Source organism: Gopherus evgoodei, chromosome 3 (assembly GCF_007399415.2).
Source record: "Gopherus evgoodei ecotype Sinaloan lineage chromosome 3, rGopEvg1_v1.p, whole genome shotgun sequence".
NCBI lineage: Eukaryota > Metazoa > Chordata > Testudines > Testudinidae > Gopherus > Gopherus evgoodei.
Window position 1 is genome coordinate 35,345,645 of NC_044324.1, and position 20,069 is coordinate 35,365,713.

General features: G+C 45.2%; 1 protein-coding gene across 1 annotated transcript in view; it reads left to right on the forward strand.

Annotated features, from left to right (window-relative positions):
- The window catches only part of NBAS (NBAS subunit of NRZ tethering complex), a 381,747-nt gene that overhangs the window by 341,253 nt on the left and 20,425 nt on the right, over positions 1-20,069 (forward strand). Inside the window, 1 exon segment of the mRNA XM_030555399.1 lies at positions 17,033-17,177. Coding sequence (XP_030411259.1) covers positions 17,033-17,177 — 145 coding nt within the window.

Sequence of the window (20,069 nt, forward strand, 5' to 3'; positions counted from 1 at the left end):
ATACAGCTGTATGCCGTTTTCCAACGGTCGCCTACAAGCATAGAAATAGCTGCCAACAGGCACTGTGAAGTCTTCTAAGATAGATACAAACCTTTCCAAAATTTCTGCAGGCTAGTTACCAGGAGACTTGTGACGTATAAGTGATGGTTAGCCTGCTGACCAGTAAATTAAAGCCTCTTCTGTGCATCTCAGATTTTCTGTCATGAACTTCAGAGTTTACCCTTTGATTAGATTTTTTTAAATGATTCCCCAGATATGGTCAAATATAAGTCAGAAATAACTATTTCTTTTATGAAACAAGTTCTTTTAAAAAAAATTGCTAGACTTGTTACCCTAAAGAGTTTTTGTCTCCTAAAAATCAAAAACAAATCATCATCATTATATCTCTACCCTTAGTCCATTAAACATGTGAAAAGAACTTACCCTCTTTATTTTTTTTCCACAGGATGAATATGTTTGGTACTTAAGGATGAACTCACTAGTTCTGGTTTTTGTTATTTTGCACTCAGCAAATTGTCATTTTCTTATTAAATTTTATTTAAAATTAGATTTAAATAAGAGATTATTTTTTTTAAATCACAGTTTTTAACTATTAACATTAATAACTCTCCTGAATTAAAGCGCCTCTCATTAAGAACATAAGAATGGCCATACTGGGTCAGACCAAAGTTCCATCTAGCCCAGGATCATGTTTTCCTTTAGTGGCCAATGTCAGGTGTCCCAGAGGGAATGAACAGAACAGGTAATCATCAAGTGATCCATCCCATTACCCATTCCCAGCTTCTGGCAAACACACCATCCCAGCTCATCCTGGCTAATAGCCATTGATGGACCTATCCTCCATGAATTTATCTAGTTCTTTTTTGAACCCTGTTATAGTTTTGGCCTTCACAATATCCTCTGGCAAAGAGTTCTACAGGTTGACTGTGTGTTGTGTGGGGGAAAAAAAGCTTCCTTTTGTTTGTTTTAAACCTGCTGCCTATTAATTTCATTTGGTGTCCCTGATTTCTTGTGTTATGAGAAGGAGTAAATAACACTTCCTTATTTACTTTCTCCACAACAGTCATGATTTTATAGACCTCTATCATATCCCTCCTTAGTCATCTCTTTTCCAAGCTGAAAAATTCCCATCTTATTAGACTCTCCTAATACGGTAGCCGTTCCATACTCCTAATCATTTTTGTTGCCCTTCTTTAAACCTTTTCTAAGTCTAATACATCTTGAGTATTGCATGCAGATGTGGGCAAACCATGGATTTATATAGAGGCAATATGATATTTTCGGTCTTATTATCTGTCCCTTTCTTAATGATTCCCAACATTCCGTTTGCTTTTTTGACTGCTGCTGCTCGTTGAGTGGACGTTTTCAGAGAACTATCCCCAGTGACTCCAAGATCTCTTTCTTGAGTGGTAACAGCTAATTTAGCCCCCATCATTTTATATGTATAGTTGGTATTATGTTTTCCAATGTGCATTGCTTTGCGTTTATCAATACTGAATTTCATCTGCCATTTTGTTGCCCAGTCACCTAGTTTTGAGAGATCCTTTTGTAGTTCTTTGCAGTCTGCCTGGGACTCACCTATCTTGAAAAGTTTTGTTTCATCTGCAAATTTTGCCACCTCCACTGTTTACCCTTTTTCCAGATCATTTATGAATGTCTTGAATAGGACATGTCCCAGTACAGACCCCTGGGGGACATCACTATTTACTTCTCTGCATTCTGAAAACTGACCATTTATTGTTACCCTTTGTTTCCTATCTTTTAACCAATTACCAATCCGTGAGAGAACCTTCCCTCTTATCCCATGACTGCTTACTTTGCTTAAGAAACTTTGGTGAGAGACCTTGTCGAAGGCTTTCTGGAAATCTAAACACACTATACCCACTGGATCCCCCTTGTCCACATTCTTGTTGACCCCCTGAAAGAATTCTAGTAGACTGGTGAAGCAGGATTTCCCTTTACAAAAACCATGTTGACTATTCCCCAACAAATTATGTTCATCTATGTGTCTAACAATTTTGTTCTTAGTTCTATAGTTTCAACCAGTTTTCCCGGTACTAAAGTCAAGCTTACCAATCTATAATTGCCAGGGTCACCTCTGGAGCCCTTTTTAAAAATTGGCATCATGTTAGTATTCTCCAGTCATTTGGTACAGAAGCTGATTTAAATGATAGGTTACAGACGACAGTTAGTAGTCCTGCAATTTATATTTGGGTTCCTTCAGAACTCTTTGGTGAATACTATCTGATCCTGATCAATTATTACTGTTTAGTTTATCAATTTGTTCCAATATCTCCTCTAATGGCACCTCAATCTGGCACAGTTCCTCAGATTTGTCACCTAAAAAAGAATGGCTCAGGTTTGGGAATCTCCCTCACATCCTCAACCGTGAAGATAGCTGCAAAGAATTCATTTAGTTTCTCTGCAATGGCCTTATCATCCTTGAGTGCTCCTTTAGCATCTCAATCGTCCATTGGCTCCACTGGTTTTTAAGCAGGCTTCCTGCTTCTGATGTACTTAAAAAATGTTTTGCTATTACATTTTGAGTCTTTGGCTAGCTGTTCTTCAAATTCTGTTTTGGACTTCCTCATTATATTTTTACACTTCATTTGTCAGAGTTTATGCTCCTTTCTATTTTCCTCATTAAGAAATAACTTCTACTTTTTAAAGGGTGCCTTTTTGCCTCTCACTGCTTCTTTAACTTTGTTATTTAGCCATGGTGGCTCTTTTTTGCTTCTCTTACTATGTTTTTTAATTTGGGGTATACATTTAAGTTGAGCCTCTATTATGGTGTCTTTAAAAAATTTCCATGCGGCTTGCAAGGATTTTGCTTTTGATGCTGTACCTTTTAATTTCTGCTTAATTAACCTGCTCATTTTGTGTAGATCCCTTTCTAAAATTAAATGCTACAATGTTTGGCCACTGTGGTGTTTTCTCCACCACAGGGATGTTAAATTTAATTATATTATGGTCACTATTACCAAGCAGTCCAGCTATGTCCATCTCTTGGACCTGATCCTGTGCTCCACTTAGGACTAAATAAAGAATTGCCTCTCCTCTTGTGGGTTCCAGGACTAGCTGCTCCAAGAAGCAGTCATTTAATGTGTCAAGAAACTTTATCTTTGCATCCCTTTCTGAGGTTATATGTACCAAGTCAATATGGGGATAGTTGAAATCCCCCATTATTACTGAGTTTTTTATTTTAATAGCCTCTCTAATCTCCCTGGGCATTTCAGTCTTTCCCCAAATATCCAAACCCGTAGTAAATGTCCTTTTAAAAACATTTAGCATTGACTTTCTGTTGAAAGCTGTAATGCGAGGCAGGATTCTCTTCAGAAACTATTAGTGATAAAGACTGTGAGGTTTTTTGTTTATTTTTATGGCAATCTGTTGCAGAGCCTTAAATTTTCAAAGGAGTACATGAATTATTTTACTTTGTAAATCCTCTGAAATTCTTCATGCGGCAAATCAGCCAGCTGGCAAGTAGAGTTCTTCTCAAGTGCTTGCTCATGTCAGTTCCATGTCAGGTGTGTGCATGCCTGTGTGCACGGCTGAGAGATTTTTCCCCTAGTGGTATCTGTAGAGCCAGATCTGGTACCCCCTAGAGCCCCGCGCTCATTCACCAGGATATGAGACTCCGCTGGCCCTGCGCCCTCCCTGTTCATTCTTACCGCCTGTGACAGTCACTGTACCGCCTGTATCCCCTTCCGATTCGCAAACTGCTCTCAGTTTTTGTATATAGTTGTATATACTTATCTGAAGTAGAGTTAGTTAGATGAGTAGTTAAGTTAGAATAGTCAGTGGTCCCTTTGGGGACTTTTCCTTAGGGCAGGGCATGCCCAGTCTGTGGGATTCAAACTGTGTGCCATTTGTCACAAACCCATGCCAGTCAGTGACCCTCATACAAGCTGTCTGAAGTGTCTGGAGGAATCGTGTGTTAAAGAAAAATGCAAAATTTGCAAGGGCTTTACAGCACACACTCAAAAAGACAGACATTAATCTCAAAGCCCTTCTGAGGGAGGTGACACTTAGACCAGACTCGGAACCCTCTTGCTCCAACTCATGCAGAGTACCTTGGCATGGATCCCTCCACTGACACTGTGTTCGCCTCAGTACCGCTTACCATCGCCAATGCTGCGGAAGCAGTACACGAAGCAGCGCGCGAAACATAGGTACTCTCAGTCTCAAAGAAGGACGGGAAAGGGCAGCAGGCAAAGGGCCCAGGTCAGGTCCTCTGCCTTCATCAGGACTGCAAGGTGCAGCTTCTCCACCCAGGGCTCCGAGCCCAGTATGGGAACTACCTCCGACTCCAGGGAGCAGCAGGGGTCCCAAGAAGCTTATGGTACCCTCAGTCTTTTCAGGCGACTTGGGACCTGATGTCCCTACTGGTGCCGCTTACCACGAGACCTCCCTCCATCAACGGAGCCAGTGAAGGCCCCCTACCCAACGGGAAGCCTCCTATAGTCCCCCCTTAGTGGTTGCTTGTTCATCACCATTTGCTGAAGTTGTTCTGACATCGATCCACAACTCCACAATCCCAGTTTCTGGCACCGTGTCCTTGGTTTTCTACCCCGCATCCCCAGTCCCAAATTCCCAGTACCTGCCTCCACTGTATGGCTCACCAACCTCACAGTGTCGGTCCAGGTCTCCTCAGTACCAGCCTCCTTCCTCACCGCCACCACACTGCCGCTCACCAATGCGCCAGCCTATTCCTGGTCTCTGATACCTCAGTCTCTGTCTCCACATCTCTCACCTCCAACTAGACACTGGTCTCTGATATAGCACCAATCTCCAAATTCATCCTCCGGTCACCTTCCCCTTGGCACCACTCAGCCTCGCACCATAGCCATCAGTGAGAGGCACTGTCAGCACCACTGTTGTACCCGAGAGAGGAGTCGTCCTTGGAGTTGGAAGGGGATGTCGGTTCCCAATCCCAAAGGCACTGGTCAGCCCATGTGTTGGACTCCGGTACTGACCCTGCAGCAGGTATCTGACCGCAAGATCATTGGCAACTACACTGGCCGTACTGGAGCCAATGGGGGCTCCCTACAATGCCGGGACCATACTCCTAGCAGTCATCCACAGTCACATTGGTAAAGCAGACTGCGACGCCTCCTGCCTCAGCACAGGAACCTGATTCAAGTTCCAGTGCAGGTACCAAGGTACAGGCTTCAGCGGAAGGGGAAGCCTCTCCAGTGGAAGAAGGGGCCCCAGCACAGTGTTGCTATCATCCTCATCATCCCCAGACAAGGCAGTCACCAGGCCCACCCAGCCACTCCCAACAGATAACTTTCAGGCCCATCAGGACCTTTTGAAGAGGATGACCTCAAACTTTGGGTTAGAAGCAGAGGAACTCACAGAGCCCTTGGACAACCTCTTTGGATACTCTGGTGGCTACGGCAACGTTTCCGGTACATGAAAGAGTGCTAAAAGTAGTTAAGGCCCTTTGGCAGAGCCCATCCTCTCTGCCCCAACATCAAAAAGAGCAGAAAAGAAATATTATGCCCTAGCCCAGGGCTATGAATAGTTGTATTCTCACCCACCCCCCAGGTCTCTTGTGGTGAATGCTGCCACACCTAAAAATAAGGACACAAGGAAACTCAACTTGTTTGGAAGAAAAAGTTATTGCATGGCCAGTCTCCATGAGTGTTGCTGGGAGATATAATTATAACATTTGGGACTCCGTGTCCAAATTCAAGGACCCCCTGCAACAGGAGTTCAGACAAGAGTTTCTGTCCATCTTTGAGGAGGGCAAGACAGTGGCCAGAGCCTCTCTCCAAATTGCATTGGATGTGGCTAATCTAGTGGCCAGGTCCATGGCCTCTGTTGTATCCACCTAGCAGGGCTCTTGGCTGCAATCTTTGGGGCTGTCTCAAGAGGTGCAGCAGTCCATTCAGGACCTCCCCTTCGAGGCCACTGCTCCATTTTCAGAGCAGACGGATGCCAGGCTGCACGACCTGCAAGATTCCTGTGCCACGCTTTGCTCCTTGGGCCTGTACACGCCGCAGGCCTCGAGGAAACGCTTCTGGCCGTCATCTCTGCCCAGACTCTCGGGTCCACAATGGCAGAGCTCCTACAAGGAGAAAGACAGGGGCTTTAAACTCCTCCAATCCACTCTGTCCCCCTCAGCTGCCCAGTTGGGCCCTGCATGTCACTCAGGTGGTACTCGGCAGGCATTCTGAGGGTGTGCCCAGGACACAGTTCCAGTCTTGCCCCAGAATCCATCCCCCCATTTATTTTGGAACAATCTATTTCCCTCATTTGCTGCATGGGCCAAGGTCACCTTGGACCGCTGGATGCTCAACACCATAGCACTTGGCGAGACCCTGCAGATTTTCTCCATCTCTCCTACTATCCCCCTTCCCCGTCCCTCTTCAGGGACCTTTTCACAAGCATCTTCTTGTCCAGATGGGGTCTTGTACGTCTGGGGTCCTTGGAGGAGATTCCTCAAGTTATGAGGGAGGAAAAGGTTTTATTCCTGTTAATCCCGAAGGCCAAGGGGGACCCCAGATGCATCTTAGACCTGTGTCACCTCAACAGATATCCCAAGAAGTTGAAGTTCTGCTTGGTCTCCCAGGCCTCAATCATCCCCTCTCTGGATCCAGGAGACTGGTATGCCACCCTTGACTTAAAGGACACCTAATTCCATATTTCTGTCTTAGGGCTTGTCTACATCAGAAAGTTGCAGTGCTGGTGAGGGAGTTACAGCGCTGCAACTTTGAAGGTGTACACATCTGCAGGGCACCACCAGCGCTGCAACTCCCTGTTTGCAGCGCTGGCCGTACTCCCGTTTTGTCTCGGGTGTAGAGGATCCAGCGCTGGTGATCCAGCGCTGGTAATCCAATGTAGACAGTTACCAGCGCTTTTCTTGACCTCCGTGGAAGGAGGAAGCCTCTGGTAATCAAGCTGGTTTCCTTTCCCGGTTTGCTCTCTCGGTCCCGGAGCCACCCAGCAAACCGCAGGGAAGGAGACCTGCTTGCTCGGGGTTCCGGGACCGAGAGAGCAAACCGGGAAAGGAAACCAGCTTCGCCGCGGTTTGCTCTCTCGGTCCCGGAGCCAGCCAGCAAACCGCAGGGAAGGAGACCTGCTTGCTCGGGGTTCCGGGACCGAGAGAGCAAACCGGGAAAGGAAACCAGCTTCGCCGCGGTTTGCTCTCTCGGTCCCGGAGCCAGCCAGCAAACCGCGGGGAAGGAGACCTGCTTGCTCGGGGTTCCGGGACCGAGAGAGCAAACCGGGAACGCCGCGGTTTGCTCTCTCGGTCCCGGAGCCAGCCAGCAAACCGCGGGGAAGGAGACCTGCTTGCTCGGGGTTCCGGGACCGAGAGAGCAAACCGGGAACGCCGCGGTTTGCTCTCTCGGTCCCGGAACCCCGAGCAAGCAGGTCTCCTTCCCCGCGGTTTGCTGGCTGGCTCCGGGACCGAGAGAGCAAACCGCGGCGTTCCCGGTTTGCTCTCTCGGTCCCGGAACCCCGAGCAAGCAGGTCTCCTTCCCCGCGGCTTGCTGGCTGGCTCCGGGACCGAGAGAGCAAACCGCGGCGTTCCCGGTTTGCTCTCTCGGTCCCGGAACCCCGAGCAAGCAGGTCTCCTTCCCCGCGGTTTGCTGGCTGGCTCCGGGACCGAGAGAGCAAACCGCGGCGTTCCCGGTTTGCTCTCTCGGTCCCGGAACCCCGAGCAAGCAGGTCTCCTTCCCCGCGGTTTGCTGGCTGGCTCCGGGACCGAGAGAGCAAACCGCGGCGTTCCCGGTTTGCTCTCTCGGTCCCGGAACCCCGAGCAAGCAGGTCTCCTTCCCCGCGGTTTGCTGGCTGGCTCCGGGACCGAGAGAGCAAACCGCGGCGAAGCTGGTTTCCTTTCCCGGTTTGCTCTCTCGGTCCCGGAACCCCCCCTTGAAGCCGCCCAACAGCGCTGCAGTGTGGCCACATCTAACACCACTTGCAGCGCTGGTTGCTGTAAGTGTGGCCACTCTGCAGCGCTGGCCCTATACAGCTGTACTAATACAGCTGTAACAACCAGCGCTGCAAAATTTTAGATGTAGACATGGCCTTAGAATCATAGAAGGTTAGAGCTGGAAGAGACCTCAGGAGGTCATCTAGTCCAACCCCCTGCTCAAAGCAGGACCAACCCCAACTAAATCATCCCAACAAGGCTTTGTCAAGCCGAGCCTTAAACCACTTCTAAGAATGGAGATTCCACCACTTCCCTAGGTAACCCATTCCAGTGCTTCACCACTCTCCTAGTGAAATGGTTTTCCCTAATATCCAACCTAGACCTCTCCCACTGAAACTTGAGACCATTGCTCCTTGTTCTGTCATCTGCCATCACTGAGAACAGCCTACCTCCATCCTCTTTGGAACCACTCCCCCTTCAGGTGGTTGAAGGATGCTATCAAATACCCCACACACACTCTTCTGCAGACTAAATTAGTCCAGTTCCCTCAGCCTCTTCTCATAAGTCATATGCTCCAACCCCCTAATCATTTTCATTGTCCTCTACTGGACTCTCTCCAATTTGTCCACATCCTTTCTGTAACGGAGGGCCCAAAACTGGACACAATACTCCAGATGTGGCCTCACCAGTGCCAAATAGAGGAGAATAATCACTTCCCTCAATCTGCTGGCAGTACTTCTACTAATGCAGCTCATTATGCCATTAGCCTTCTTGGCAACCAGGTCATAGTGTTGATTTATATCCATCTTCTCATCCACTGTAATCCCCAGGTCCTTTTCTGTAGAACTGCCGCTTAGCCAGTTGGTCCCTGCCTGTAGCAGTGCATGGGATTCTTCTGACCTAAATGCAGGACTCTGCACTTGTTCTTGTTGAACCTCATCAGATTTCTTTTGGCCCAATCTTCCAATTTGTGTAGGTCACTCTGGACCATATCCCTACTTTCCAGCGTATCTACCTCTCCCCTCAGCTTAGTGTCATCTGTCAGCATGCTGAGGGTGCAATCCTTCCCATCATTCAGATCATTAATGAAGATGTTGAACAAAACCGGCCGCAGAACCGATCCCTGGGGCACTCCGCTTGATACCAGCTGCCAAATAGATATCGAGCCGTTGATCACTACCCATTGAACCCGACGATGTAGCCAGCTTTCTATCCTCCTTATAGTCTCTTCATCCAGTTCATATTTTTTTAAACTTGCTGACAAGAATACTGTGGGAGTCCGTATCAAAAGCTTTGTTGCAGTCAAGGTTTATCACATCGGCCACTTTGCCCATTTCCACAGAGCCAGTTATCTCATCATAGAAGGCAATCAGGTTAGTCAGGCATGACTTGCTCTTGGAGGAGAGGAAGGTGATCAGGAATATCAACATGTATTCACCAAGTGCTTCAGAATGGATTAGTTGAGGACCTGCTCCATGATTTTTCTGGGGACTGAGGTGAGACTGACCCATCTGTAGTTCCCTGGATTCTCCTTCTTCCCTTTTTTAAAAATAGGCACTATATTTGCCATTTTCCAATTGTCTGGGACCTCCCCCATCGCCACAAGTTTTCAGAGATAATGATCTTCCATGGCCACAGGAGATTCCTCCATTTTGTTGTGGGGCAGTGCCACTACCTATTCACGGCACTGTCCTTCATCCTATCGTCTGCTTTGAGTGTCTTCATGAAGTGCATGGTGGTGGTGGCCACTTACCTGAGGTGCAGATGTGTTCAAATCTATTTCTACCTTGATGACAGGCTTGTCAGAGGCAGGACACAGGCCCAAGGGCAGCACAGCCTTTCTTTGGTGGAAGACACATCAGGATCTAGGCCTGCTTGTCAATAAACAAAAATCAACACTGACTGCAGTTGAAAGAATAGAGTTTATAAGAGCAGTACTTGACTCCACCCATGCCAGAGCCCACCTGACAGAGCCCCGATTTTGGGTTATGTTAGATCTCATCAAGCATGTCAGAACCCACCCACGCACGACTTCCCAGGTATACCTCAAGCTGCTGGGTCACATGGCAGCTTGTACCTATGTGGTTTGACAGATGCGGCTACAGCTCAGAACTCTATAGGCTTGACTGGCATTGGTTTTCTCTCCCAGCAGACACAAGTTGGACTTAGTGGTTGCAGTTCCATCAAACGTCCTGTGATCTCTGGCTTAGTGGACAGAACCACAAGCTGTTTTGGAAGGGGTCCCATTTGTAGCTCTGCTCCCATGAGTAACTTTGGTCTCTAATATATTAGAGCTTTTCACCCTCCTGTCCAGTGCAGATCAGTCTTTGGTCACAACATGACAATCAAGTTCCTAAAAGGTCTGGACAGGCTATACCCACAGATTCATGATCCCATTCCTCATTGGGACCTAAACCTGGTGCTATCGAGGCTCACAAGTTCTCCTTTCAAGCTGCTGGCTTAGTGTTCTTGTGAAAGATTTCCTTCTTCGTGGCTATCACTTTGACCCATAGGGTCTCCAAGATTAGAGCATTGACATCTGAACCCCCTTATATGGTGTCCTACAAAGACAAAGTCCAGCTGCACCCCACTCAATCTTCTTACCTAAGGTGGTTTCACAGTTCCACAATAATAATGACATCTTCCTGCCGGTTTTCTTTCTGAAGCCTTACAAGATGGAGGAGGAGTGTCGGTTACACTCTTTTGATGTTAGGCGGGCCTTAGCCTTCTACATCAAGAGGACCAGACTCTTCCATAAGTCAACGCAGCTCTTCATCAGTGGCGGACAGGATGAAAGGTCTGCCTGTGTCCACTCAGAGAATCTCCTCGTGGATAACTGCCTGTATTAGATTCTGCTATGAACAAGCAAGAGTGTTACTTCCAACCATCATGACTGCCCATTCCACCAGAGCGCAAGCATCAGCAGCAGCCTTCCTCACGCAGGCACCGATCCAGGATCTCTGTAGAGCCACCACCTGGTCTGCGGTTCATACCTTTGCGTCCCACTGTGCCATCACCCAGCAGGCCTGAGATGATGCCAGCTTCAGCAGAGCATGATGGTGAACTCTGAGCCCACCTCCAGGGATACTGCATGTGAATCACCTAACATGAAATTGACAGAGCAAGCACTCGAATTAAAAATGGTTACCTACCTTTCGTAACTGTTGTTCTTCGAGATGTGTTGATCATGTCCATTCCATGATCCACACTCCTTCCCTACTGTCAAAGTCAACAGCAAACAGGAACTGAGGGTGCAGGGCCGGCAGTGACTCATATACCGGCACATTAGCACGGGGCTCCAGGGTACACCAGAGCCAGCCCTATGGATATCACTAAGGGAAAAATCTCTGGCAGCCATGCACATGGGCGCACATACACCTAACATGGAGTGGACATGAGCAACGCATCTCAAAGGACAACAGTTATGAAAGATAGATAACTATTTTTTGTGTGGTCTAAGTTCACAGATGATCAGAAAAATATATCATCTCCTCTGCTTCCTTCAGGCCTGTCAGTCTGCACTTTCTCTCCTCTCTCCCCAAGTGGTCATTGACAGCAGTGCTCAGAGTTCCTCTCAAAGCGTCTCTGGAAAGGCTGCTGGCATTTCCTTTTTTATTCTGGTCTGTCCTCTTTTCCTTACAACCCTTGGGACTTCATTTCTCTGCCTCTTTTCATACTCACATACCAGTTAATCCTGCAGTCTAGCTTTGTATCACATTTGTTCCTGAAATGTTAATTCTAGAAAACCTAGGCTGTGCTGATAATTCCACAGGCAGTGAGTATCCGTTTCATTCCTTTTGGACAGAGTGGTTAATAGTTTCTTTTTGAGTGATGAAACTAGTAAAAACAAATTTTTGACTGGGTCGAAAAGGAAAACTGATCACCCAAATATAGCAATAATTCCTTATCGCGCAGTTTGCCTCTTCTGGAGCTCCCAAACATTTGGTTCTGGCTGCCTACATGTATCTCCTGTCTCTTTCATACTGTGTCACGTTCAGATCTCCCAGTTACGGTTCAACGTTCATCAACTTTTTCTTTGCAATTGCTTAACACTTTTCAGCAGGTTTTTGTCACTGTATTTTATTTTATTTTTTGTTCAGTTTTACCCCCACTCCTTTATTAAAGGGACAATACAGTGTTACTGAATCTTGGGATTTTATCACAAACTTTGTGGTATGTGGTGTTTTTCCTCTAAGCCCCAGCTATGGAGTCCTCTGAATACATGAAAATCACAGTTTTCATTTTAAAAGCAGTATGTTTCTAGCCCTTCTAATTCAGGAGGAAACCTTGATAATGTGACCTGAGTATGCCCTAAAGACTCCAAAACCAGTAGACAAATAAAAGAAATTCACCACTTATTTATTTTTTTAATATGATTAAGCCAATTTCATGTTTTGTGAGGACCTGGCTCATGTTTGAACACGTGTTTGGAAAGATTACAATGGCAGTTTTTTGTTCCTCATTTTCTTAAACAGGCAAATTAGATGTTTCCTTTCTCTTTACATCCTTAATGTTTAATAATTATTTAGTAGATGTGATTGTATATGACATGTTAAATATTTATTTAGTAGATTTGACTGTATATGCAGATTGCTGCTACTGGCTGAATTGCAAAACAAAATATTTTTAAAAAAAATTATCCAAGCATCTTGCTCTCTGGAGAAAATTTTAAGAGCTTCATTAGTTTTTTTGCAGGGTTGGCAATATCATAGGAGTTATTTTGTATGATATTTTGGCACTTCTTCCTGAATTCAAGGCATTCAATCCGTTTTTTAATCCCTACCAAAATGAACAAAACTTTTTGGAATTTGCAAAAGGTATGGTTTGAGGGATCAGAAGATTTAGATCACATTTTATTTTTGAACAAGGTAGGTCATCCATCCCCAATCACAATCTATTATTTGAAAATCAAATACCTGGGAAGGTATATCTGATTAACACCGTCATCATAGAAGAAACTGATGATGCTGTGCAAAGAAATGTCACATTCAGGGCCCAAACAATGAAATGTTAACCTCTTTCACTTTAAAGAAAAAAAAGAGAGAGACACATTTTTCCCTATTTGAATTTGAAACTGATTATAGTTATACATCATGCAACAGAGGGAAGATGAAAGTCAAATGATAAATTCTGTTTCATAATGTGAAATTCTTGCTAACTGAATAATGCCTTTGTGATCCTCCAACTCTGAACAGGCTTTTAATACAAAAATGGACAAATATTTGAGAATATGCTAGAGAGAATAATGTCCTTATAGGTCTGTTACATCTGTAACCTAATGAGTTCTAGAATATTGGGAAGAGTTTAGCACAGAACTAGACATCTATCTTAGCAGCAAGGCTTTACAAAGACATGGGAAAATTTAGAGTCCTAGTTCTGGTTTCTGTTCCTTTCTTGTTTTAAATTCTTCCACACATTGAAGGGTGACTTTCTTGTTTGTTCTCCTAATGGAAAAAAAAATTGAGTTTTTCTTCATTTACTAAGGAGATAGCACCTATTAAGATTAAAAAAACATTCAGGACAGAGGGAATCATAAGCAGGAGACCAATCAGGCAGCAGAAGCTCGTTGTCGCTGATCCCTCAATTCGAGGATAATCTCTACCACAGATTTGCATATGGGTCCTGAGATGACTCAGGAATCAGATCCTGGAACCACAGCATAAGCTATTAATTTAGCCAGTGACAATGATGGAGTTGCAGCATTCTTCCTCTGTCTCTCTTGCGGGTTATGCAGCAGCTGCAGCACACATTCTGGCATCGTGGTTTTCGATATTAACTACTATCCCTAGGTTTGACCCAGGAGGTTGGAAGAAGAGGAAGGGAAGAACTGTACTGATAGCACCATGGGCTTGCAGCAGTGAGTGCTCATTGACTATGGCTGATTAAAGTACTCTAATTAAGTTGTCAAGAAAGAATAAAGATAATGGTTTTTAGTCATTTCTCACTCAAATGTAACTACTACTAGTATCTCTCTATCTATTACACAGATCAGGATAGAATAACCTTGTAAACGTGTGCGGCCGGGGCTCGACCCTCTCCGGAGGGGAAGGGGAGCCACACTGGCCCACTCCACTCCAGTTGGTCTGGGAAACTAGCCCAGCGGTCCTTGCGGTGCTTGTCCATCTGGTGGGCAAGGGGCTCAGGCCCTCCATCAGGGCTGCCATACCAGCCACGAGGCGCCGGGCCCTACACCAAGGCGGACAGCAAACACTGAGTCAGTAAGCTCAGGCCTGGGTCAGGCCTGAGTAGTACCAGTAATAGATTAAGGTCCAGCCCTACGTCAGGGCGGGTAACAAGCACTGAGTCAGTAAGCTCAGGCCTTTGGTCAGGGCTGAGCAACAGTAACGGTTATCGGCCTCCTCAAGCCAGGGAGAGGGGGAGTCTGCCACTCCAGAGTGGGGTAGCAGGGGGGACGCAGGCCCTCCCACTCCACTGCGTCCCCGCCTGGGGCCCTAACAGTGGCTATCACTCTGCTGGTCAGTCAGTGGGGATCCTGACCACAACACACTGACATAGGCTCCGGCAACTCCGCAGCCAGACTGTGGTTGGCTGCCCCCGGGCTGCTTCCATACTCCCCCTCGGGACCTATCTGGGTCCTAACGTCGGCCTCTGAAGGGTCCACGAGCATAGACTCATCGCGACCGGGGCTGGGTGGTAGGTCTGGGAATTCCTCGGGATAGTCGGGCCAGGGTAGTGCCGGCGGCTCCTCCGGGTAGCAGCAGGGGCGAGGAAGCCCCATCGGCTCCTCTGGGTAGCAGGGGCGGGGAAGCTCCAGCAGCTCCTCTGGGTAGCTCTGGCATCTCCTCCAAATAGCGAGCACGGGGAAGCTCAGGTAGCTCCTCCCAGTAGTGAGCGCGGGGGAGCTCCAGCCAGTCTGGGCGGCTCCCCTGGGTCGCCAGAGTCTCCCAGTCTTGAGCTCCCTGAGGTACGTCTGATCTCTCTGGCGGCTGGGGCCTGACTGAGCTCTCAGGGCTGGCTTTTATAGTTCCGGGTCGCTGCCTGATCCTTTGAGGGGCGGGCTCAGAGCTCCGTAGCTCTGCTCACTCTGGCCTCTGGCGGGGCTTGACCCTCTCCAGGGAGGAAGGGAGCTGTACAATATTCACTGCTTATGGTTCGTGATTGTATTTTTTACCAATTGCCACTGAGTAGCAACATTAGCAATGCAAGGTTTCCAAGGTACCTCACAGTTGCTGTTTTAAACAGCACATATGTCAGTAGGTGCCCAATGAATGACATGATTTATAATTAATCCAATTCCATTGGGTATGAGTCGATCATACTGTGGTTTTCCATTTTAGTCTGAATTAATTTTGAAACCTTCCTGTGTACATGGAAGGTAAGTTCAAAGACGTATAAACCCTTTTTCCTGCTTTCCACTGCTAATATGAGGAGGTCATATTTTTCTCCATCACAGGTAAGTCTGTCTTTTGACTGTGGTCAGTATATCTGTGGGCCGATGTTGATTCTTCAAGGTCAAGGCTAAGATACTGCTCTGTGCCTTGAAGAGACATAGAACACAATTTACAATCTGGGGGCGGGGGGGGGGGGGGGCTGGTTTTGAACCACCTTTGTGTTCCCCTGGTGGCCTGTCTAAGTTATGACAGCCTGTCACCAGCTGCACTGCTCAGGATCTCTGTAATACTACGTGCTACTGCTCTGTCCTCAACATACTCCTTCCACCCCCCGCACGCCTCCTAAGGCTAGGCCAGGAAGGGAGTCCTTGGAGGACAACATTACAGCTGCCTTCCTCAGCTCCTAGATCAAAGGAATCCTCCCCCTTGCAGAACTGGTTTTAAAGCCCCTTTACACTCCTCCATTCCTTTCTCCCAACATAAAGGGGCCAGAGAGGGGGTGAGGATCTCACACCAAAGGAGTGTGCACTATATCTGTGTGGGAGACTCTTATCATTTTCATGGGTCCAATATGTGCTAGATACTTTACAGACACAGTTATTTCCTTCAAAGAGTTTACAATCTAAATGTAATTTTTGCTCCTAAGAAGTGCTTAATGCTGGCAGTTCCCATTGACCTCAGTGTGATACTTAACATCTCTGAAACTCAGGCTATTTATCTAGGTGCCTAAAAATAGGTAGATTAGAGCTTGAAGTCTTTGGCATAATCTGACTGAGACATTGACCTGATTGTCATAAATTGTGATATTTCGCTATTCCTGTTTTCAAAAATCACAGTTACGCGACATTAACGCTCTAAAGTGAATATGAGCTTTTTAGTAACCTCCTCCTTAATTACATTGTCATTCATTAATACTTCATGTCAGTAGCTGCCATTTAAGAAGACAGCATTTTTCAACACTTCCCACACATTGTTTTCTTTTATCCATGTTTTTGCCTTAGACTGAGAACAGGTAATAGCTCTAATAGATGTATCTCATGGCACATGGTGACTTTGGAACAAGAACCATGGTGCACAATTCTGTGCAGAAAAAAAGGATAATTGGTGGCCAATTTTAAATGTGTAACAGGTGTATCTGATTGTGAAGTGCTTTCAGATCTACTGATGAAAACCAATATATGAGAGCTAGATGATAGGAATTAATTAATTAATTGTCAGTTGCATATGTACATGGTTCACCTCTTTGCCCGATTTACATATACAATTAATGAGGTTTGCAACCACAAAGGGTGCATGTTTGTTTTTAACGATATTTTTATTCCTTCTGTGCTGACATATTTGGATCTTGGTGTTGATTTTTGTCAGTGATTTTGATGTGAAGGTTTTTCATTGAGAAACCAGAAGCTGGATTCTTTGATCACCTAAGAGAGCACCTAAGAGGTCAGAGTCTTGCTGAAGCTACCAAGTTAAGAATCCCACTTCCAATGAAAGGAAATTTTCAGCTGCTGTAAAGCCAGCAGTGCCCACTCCTGTGCCAAGCATTCTTCATGTTGGGTTTGGGAGAGAGAGCTCCATTATGCTAATTCACAACTGAAACATGGTCCTTTAGGGACCATAACAGTTGTAATATAGAATAGTCCAAAGGCTGCTCTAAGTTTTATGAGGCAGTTTTAGAATCAGAGAGCCCTACTTGTCCCCAGATCTTTTTCACTTTTTCATACTATTATACCATGCTTTTATTCACAGTTTTTTAAAATACAGTTTTCTGAATTTTGTTTTCTTGTTTTTGTTTTTTTAGCACCTACATGAGTAATAATCCATGGGTGAAACTAGGGACAGTCATGCTATCGAGATGCCCAACTGAGCAAAAAGAGAATATGGGAAATGAAATTTTGAAGATCTGTCGTTCTTTATATGAGACTAAGCACATGCTGCCCATAGAGGTGAGTTGTAACTTAAAGTACCTTGCAGATATACCTGTACCTTGTACAGTGGATGTAGTATCACTAGTAAAGCTCCTTATATAGCTTTACTGACCACACTTGAGTACTATTTAGCAAAACTATTCAAGATAAGCATCAGTAACGTTCCACTTACTAAACATAGAAAGTTGTCTGTAAGGAAGTGCTGAAATATATGGGCTTTAATTAGCTTTTATTTTACAAGCAGTTCTTCTTTACAAGTGCTCTAGTATTCCCTCTTCCTAAATTCATTATGTATACTCTCTTCCATACAAGCATCTCTTATGTCCCAAAGTGCCACAGCATCCCATACTCGTACGTCGTAGCCTAACTATACCAGATTTAAAAAAGGATTAAAAATCTTCGCGCTTCTCTGGAATTATTCTCAGGCATCTTCTTTTATTATCCTGATTCATCCTTTACATTGAGATTCACATATCCACAGCCTCTGTTCTGGAAAATAGCCAACACAAAGATTATGGGCAGTGTAATGGAAACTGATCAAATGATTCTTTTCACTTTAATACTAAGAAGTCTCTGGTAGAAATTGAAGGGCAATATATTTCAAAACAAATGGGACACTTGTGTTTTTGCTGCTTAAAGCCCACTTCTGGGACTTTCTGCCAAAAGTCAGTAAGGCAGAGTGCCAGATATATTTTGTGGAGCGAGCCAAATTTTATTTTTAATTACAGTGCATGGGATAGACCTACAAAGTGCCCGATGCTTTCTCCTCACTCCTCATGAGTAATACTTTACACCACAAGTAGTTCTGATCAAAACCAGTGGGACTACTTCTACAGGAAGGTACTATTCAACCTGATTTAGGGTGGCCAAACCAAAGTTAAGGTCCTAGGGTGGAATTTACTAAAACATCTAAGTGACTTACAAACACAAATGTAATTGAAAATCAGTGTTCTACCACAGCAGATCTCCTCCTGATAGGAGAGTTACACCACGGTCAAACATTGATCATCTCTTTTTGATTAATAAAGTTACTGTTCAATTCAGCATCAGTAAGGCCTAGTCTGTGCACAGTTTTTATACTGGTATTACTTTTTCAGTTATAGGTGCAATTTTTACCAATATAATTTTATCAGTACAACCCTTAGTATGAGCATGTTATACCTGTATAAAAGTGCCTATATATTAGTGTAGGTTAGTCTCTTCCTCATACGAAAACAAAGTGCCTTTACATTGATATAATACACTAGGAGGCTGTACTGCTTTAACTGTATCAGCGTAGTTAAAGACAGTATAACTTTTGTGCATAGAAGCTAAAGCAGTACAACTTTTGGGTAAACAATCCTTTACTGAGGAAAAAGTAATGTAGATTAGTTTAAGAACCATTGCTAAAACCATTTGATCAAAACTTGCATTTTGCAGAATCTGTCATTGGAGCCTATTAAATAATTTGAGTGGGTAGAGAAGCATCAATCAGCTGCTTTTTTTAAAAAAAAACTGGATAACTTTCTGACCACCAGTAGCATTTGTGGTTCTGAAGTCTAAAGGCAATAATTGAAAAGGCATTTAAACTTTATGATACAGGATGTTCACTGAGGTCGGGAAGAAATCTTTCTCTAAAGACACCATCATTACAGGAGGAACTAACTAGGGCCGTGCTCCTTTTGACCTGCTGCTCACAAACAAGGAGGAATTGGTAGGGGAAGTAGAAGTGGGTGGCAACCTGGGCAGCAGTGACCATGAGATGGTCGAGTTCAGGATACTGACAAAAAGAAGAAAGAAGAGCAGCAGAATACAGACCCTGGATTTCAGAAAAGCAGACTTTGACTCCGTCAGGGAACTGATGGGCAGGATCGCCTGGGAGGCTTATATGAGGGGGAAAGGAGTCCAGGAGACCTGGCTGTATTTTAAAGAAGCCTTATTGAGGGTGCAGAAACAAACTATCCTGAGGTGCAGAAACAATAGCAAATATGGCAGGTAACCAGCTTGGCTTAACAGAGAAATCTTTGGTGAGCTTAAACACAAAAAGGAAGCTTTCAAGAAATGGAAACTTGGACAGGTGACTAGGGAGGAGTATAAAAACATTGCTCAAGCATGCGGAAGTGTACTCAGGAAGACCAAAGCACAATTGGAGTTGAAGCTAGCAAGGGTTGTGAAGGGTAACAAGAAGGGTTTCTACAGGTATGTTAGCAACAAGAAGTTGGTCAGGGAAAGTGTGGGACCCTTACTGAATCGGGGAAGCAACCTAGTGACTGATGATATGGAAAAAGCTGACCTACTCCATGTTTTTGGGTTTTTTGCCTCGGTCTTCACAGACAAGGTCAGCTCCCAGACTGCTGCACTGGTCAGCACAGTATGGGGAGGAGGTGAGCAGCCCTCAGTGGTGAAAGAATAGGTTAAGGACTGTTTAGAAAAGCTGGACATCCACAATTCCATGGGGCTGGATCTAATGCATCCGAGGGTGCTGACGGAGTTGGCTGATGTGATTGCAGAGCCATTGGCCATTATCTTTGAAAACTCATGGCGATGGTGGGGAAGGGTCCTCGATGATTGTAAAAAGGCAAATATAGTGTCCATCTTTTAAAAAGGGAAGAAGGAGAATCCGGGGAACTTACCTCAGTCCCTGGAAAAATCATGGATCAGGTCCTCAACAAATCCATTTTGAAGCACTTGGAGAAGAGAAAGGTGATCAGGAACAGTCAACATGGATTCACCAAGGGCAAGTCATGCCTGACCAACCTGATTGCCTTCTAGGATGAGATAATTGGCTCTGTGGATATGGAGAAAGTGATGGATCTGATATATCTTGAATTTAGCAAAGTTTTGGCATGGTCTCCCACAGTATTCTTGCCAGCAACTTACAAAAGTATGGATTGGATGAATGGACTATAAGGTGGATAGAAAGCTGGTTTG